The 2,567-nt window shown below is 34.6% G+C and overlaps 1 protein-coding gene across 1 annotated transcript in view; it reads left to right on the top strand.

Annotated features, from left to right (window-relative positions):
- QRSL1 (glutaminyl-tRNA synthase (glutamine-hydrolyzing)-like 1) overlaps positions 1 to 2,567 on the top strand; it is a 32,684-nt gene that overhangs the window by 10,841 nt on the left and 19,276 nt on the right. Inside the window, exons 3-4 of the mRNA XM_010856700.1 lie at positions 817 to 976; positions 1,437 to 1,535. Coding sequence (XP_010855002.1) covers positions 817 to 976; positions 1,437 to 1,535 — 259 coding nt within the window. The remainder of the gene's footprint in view (positions 1 to 816; positions 977 to 1,436; positions 1,536 to 2,567) is intronic.

The raw sequence follows: 2,567 nt of genomic DNA, 5'->3' as shown, positions 1-2,567 counted from the left end.
GCTTCTGTTAGGTCCATACCATTTCTGTCCTTTATCGAGCCCATCTTTGCATGAAATGTCCCCTTGGTATCTCTGATTTTCTTGAAGAGATCTCTAGTCTTTCCCATTCTGTTGTTTTCCTGTATTTCTTTGCATTGATCACTGAGGAAGGCTTTCTTATCTCTTCTTTGGAACTCTGCATTCAAATGCTTATATCTTTCCTTTTCTCCTTTGCTTTTCGCTTCTCTTCGTTTTCACAGCTATTTGTAAGGCCTCCCCAGACAGCCATTTTGCTTTTTTGCATTTCTTTTTCTTGGGGATGGTCTTGATCCCTGTCTCCTGTACTGTCACGAACCTCATTCCATAGTTCACCAGGCACTCTATCTATCAGATCTAGGCCCTTAAATCTATTTCTCACTTCCACTGTATAATCATAAGGGATTTGATTTAGGTCATACCTGAATGGTCTAGTGGTTTTCCCTACTTTCTTCAGTCAACATACAGGACAGGCTAAGCTTCCACTGGGGCAGTGAGAAATCGTGAAGGAGCAAATGTTAAGAAGTTACCCTTTACTATTTGTGTGACTTTGAGCAAATCATTTAACCTCTCTGAGCTTCAGTTAATTTATCTATAAAGTGAGGTTAATAATTAGTTGGTTGTTTTAAGGGCTGAATAAAGTGATAATGCGTGTAAAGCAACAGTAGTGCCTGGTCTTGGTTTTGAATCTAAACCTCACTTCAAATTTTTATATTTAACCACTCTATCTGCCTGTCTCAGTATAACATTTGAAACTTGTGCAGACTCAGCAGAAGTTTTTTGGAATTGTGTATATTCTAGGTTTCTGTGGCACTGAAACAAGGCCAAATCACGCCAACTGAGCTCTGTCAAAGATGTCTCTCCCTTATCAAGAAGACTAAGTTTCTAAATGCATACATTACTGTATCAGAAGAAGTGGCCTTAAAGCAAGCTGAGGAATCAGAGAAAAGATATAAGAAAGGTAAATTATTTTGACTTGTACTTAATTGTTACATCCCGAGAGAAAGAGTTTAATTGGATATAGCAGTCTCCATTTGGCAGGTAGAGCTTTAAACATTAAAAAAAAAAAAAACTTCCCTTATTTAAAGACCTGGGGAATTCCCTGGAGATTCAGTGGTTAGGACTCCACACTTCCACTGTTGGGGGCTCATGTTCAGTCATTGGTTGGGGAACTTAGACCCCACAAATCTTGTAGTATGGCCAAATAAATAATTTTTTAAAAGAACAACTGGTTTGAGGTGTAATAAAAATGAGACTAATAGATACGTGATGCTTTATAATGTCCAACTTGTAATAATTTCTAACAAATTTGATTTCTGAAGAAGTATCTTTAGCAAGCTAGTAGCTGTCTTAATAACTAGGATTAATGTCTCTGTATGTCGAACTAGATATCTTTTCTATTCTTTGGTTTCTTAATGCAGGTCACTCACTGGGAGATTTAGATGGAATTCCTATTGCAGTAAAAGATAACTTTAGTACATCCGGCATTGAGACAACCTGTGCATCAAACATGCTGAAAGGTAAAGTGTAACTAGCCAGAGCATTATTTTATAAAAATAAGTGTTTTTCAGTTTAAATTAAAGATACTAATGCACCAAGATATCTTAGACTAGTTATATTTGCAAAGGAAATAACTTATGGTGGAATATTACCTTCTTACTATTTGCTCTTTCAGAATGCAAAGTTATTCTTCAGGGGTAGGCCTGCTTAACAGAGGAATCCTTTTTAGGAAGATAACATCACTGCAAACACACTAAGTGAACTCTTAACTCCTCCAACTTCCACTCGATAGTATAGAAATAAGTATAAAGTAGCTGTCATTACCCCCTCTTTTGCAGATGGTATAAGGATTTATTATTAATAACATCTACTGTCTGATTATTTATCACTATACTTAGTATAATGATGCTTAGTTTTAATTTTTTAAGTTTAGTAGGTCAAAAAGGAATCATATTTATCAATATATGGTTGGATCCTAGGAGGAAAAAAAAATGGAAAAAGGATAGAGAACTTCACACTAAAACTAATATTCTGAAGTATATGCCCCAAGTTCCTTTGATAAAGTAAACTGTTGTTAATTGTTTGCAAATATACACTAGATAGAGGAAATTTTAATTAACAATAAAGATCTATCCCTGCTGGAAATAGATAAAAATTGCTGTGTGATATAGCACATCTGAGAAGAAAAAGTCAATGCAATGAGCAGCATGATTTGTGATTAATTTCAAATGACTTGGGTACCTCTCTATCATTCAATATTTTGTACTGTTAAAGTCAATATTTTTAGATTATAAAGATGATGAATATAGAGACTTTCTTTAGAAAATATAGCAAGCAGTCAGCTGCAGAAAAACATTAACTTTCAGAAGAAAGTACAACTTAAATTAGGAATAAGTAGCATTTGTCAATATGAATTGCTTAATTGGAGTTTAAAATTGTTTCTTACATAGGATTTACATGTTCACTGTTTTCTTTCCTATGATAAAAATTACTGAATTTTTAGGAGGACAGGGGCAAGAAAGGGGAGGGGATTAAAAGGTATAAGTGACTGT

Source organism: Bison bison, unplaced genomic scaffold (genome assembly GCF_000754665.1).
Source record: "Bison bison bison isolate TAMUID 2011002044 unplaced genomic scaffold, Bison_UMD1.0 scf7180017864373, whole genome shotgun sequence".
Lineage (NCBI taxonomy): Eukaryota > Metazoa > Chordata > Mammalia > Artiodactyla > Bovidae > Bison > Bison bison.
This window is presented reverse-complemented; position numbering and strand designations above follow the sequence as displayed.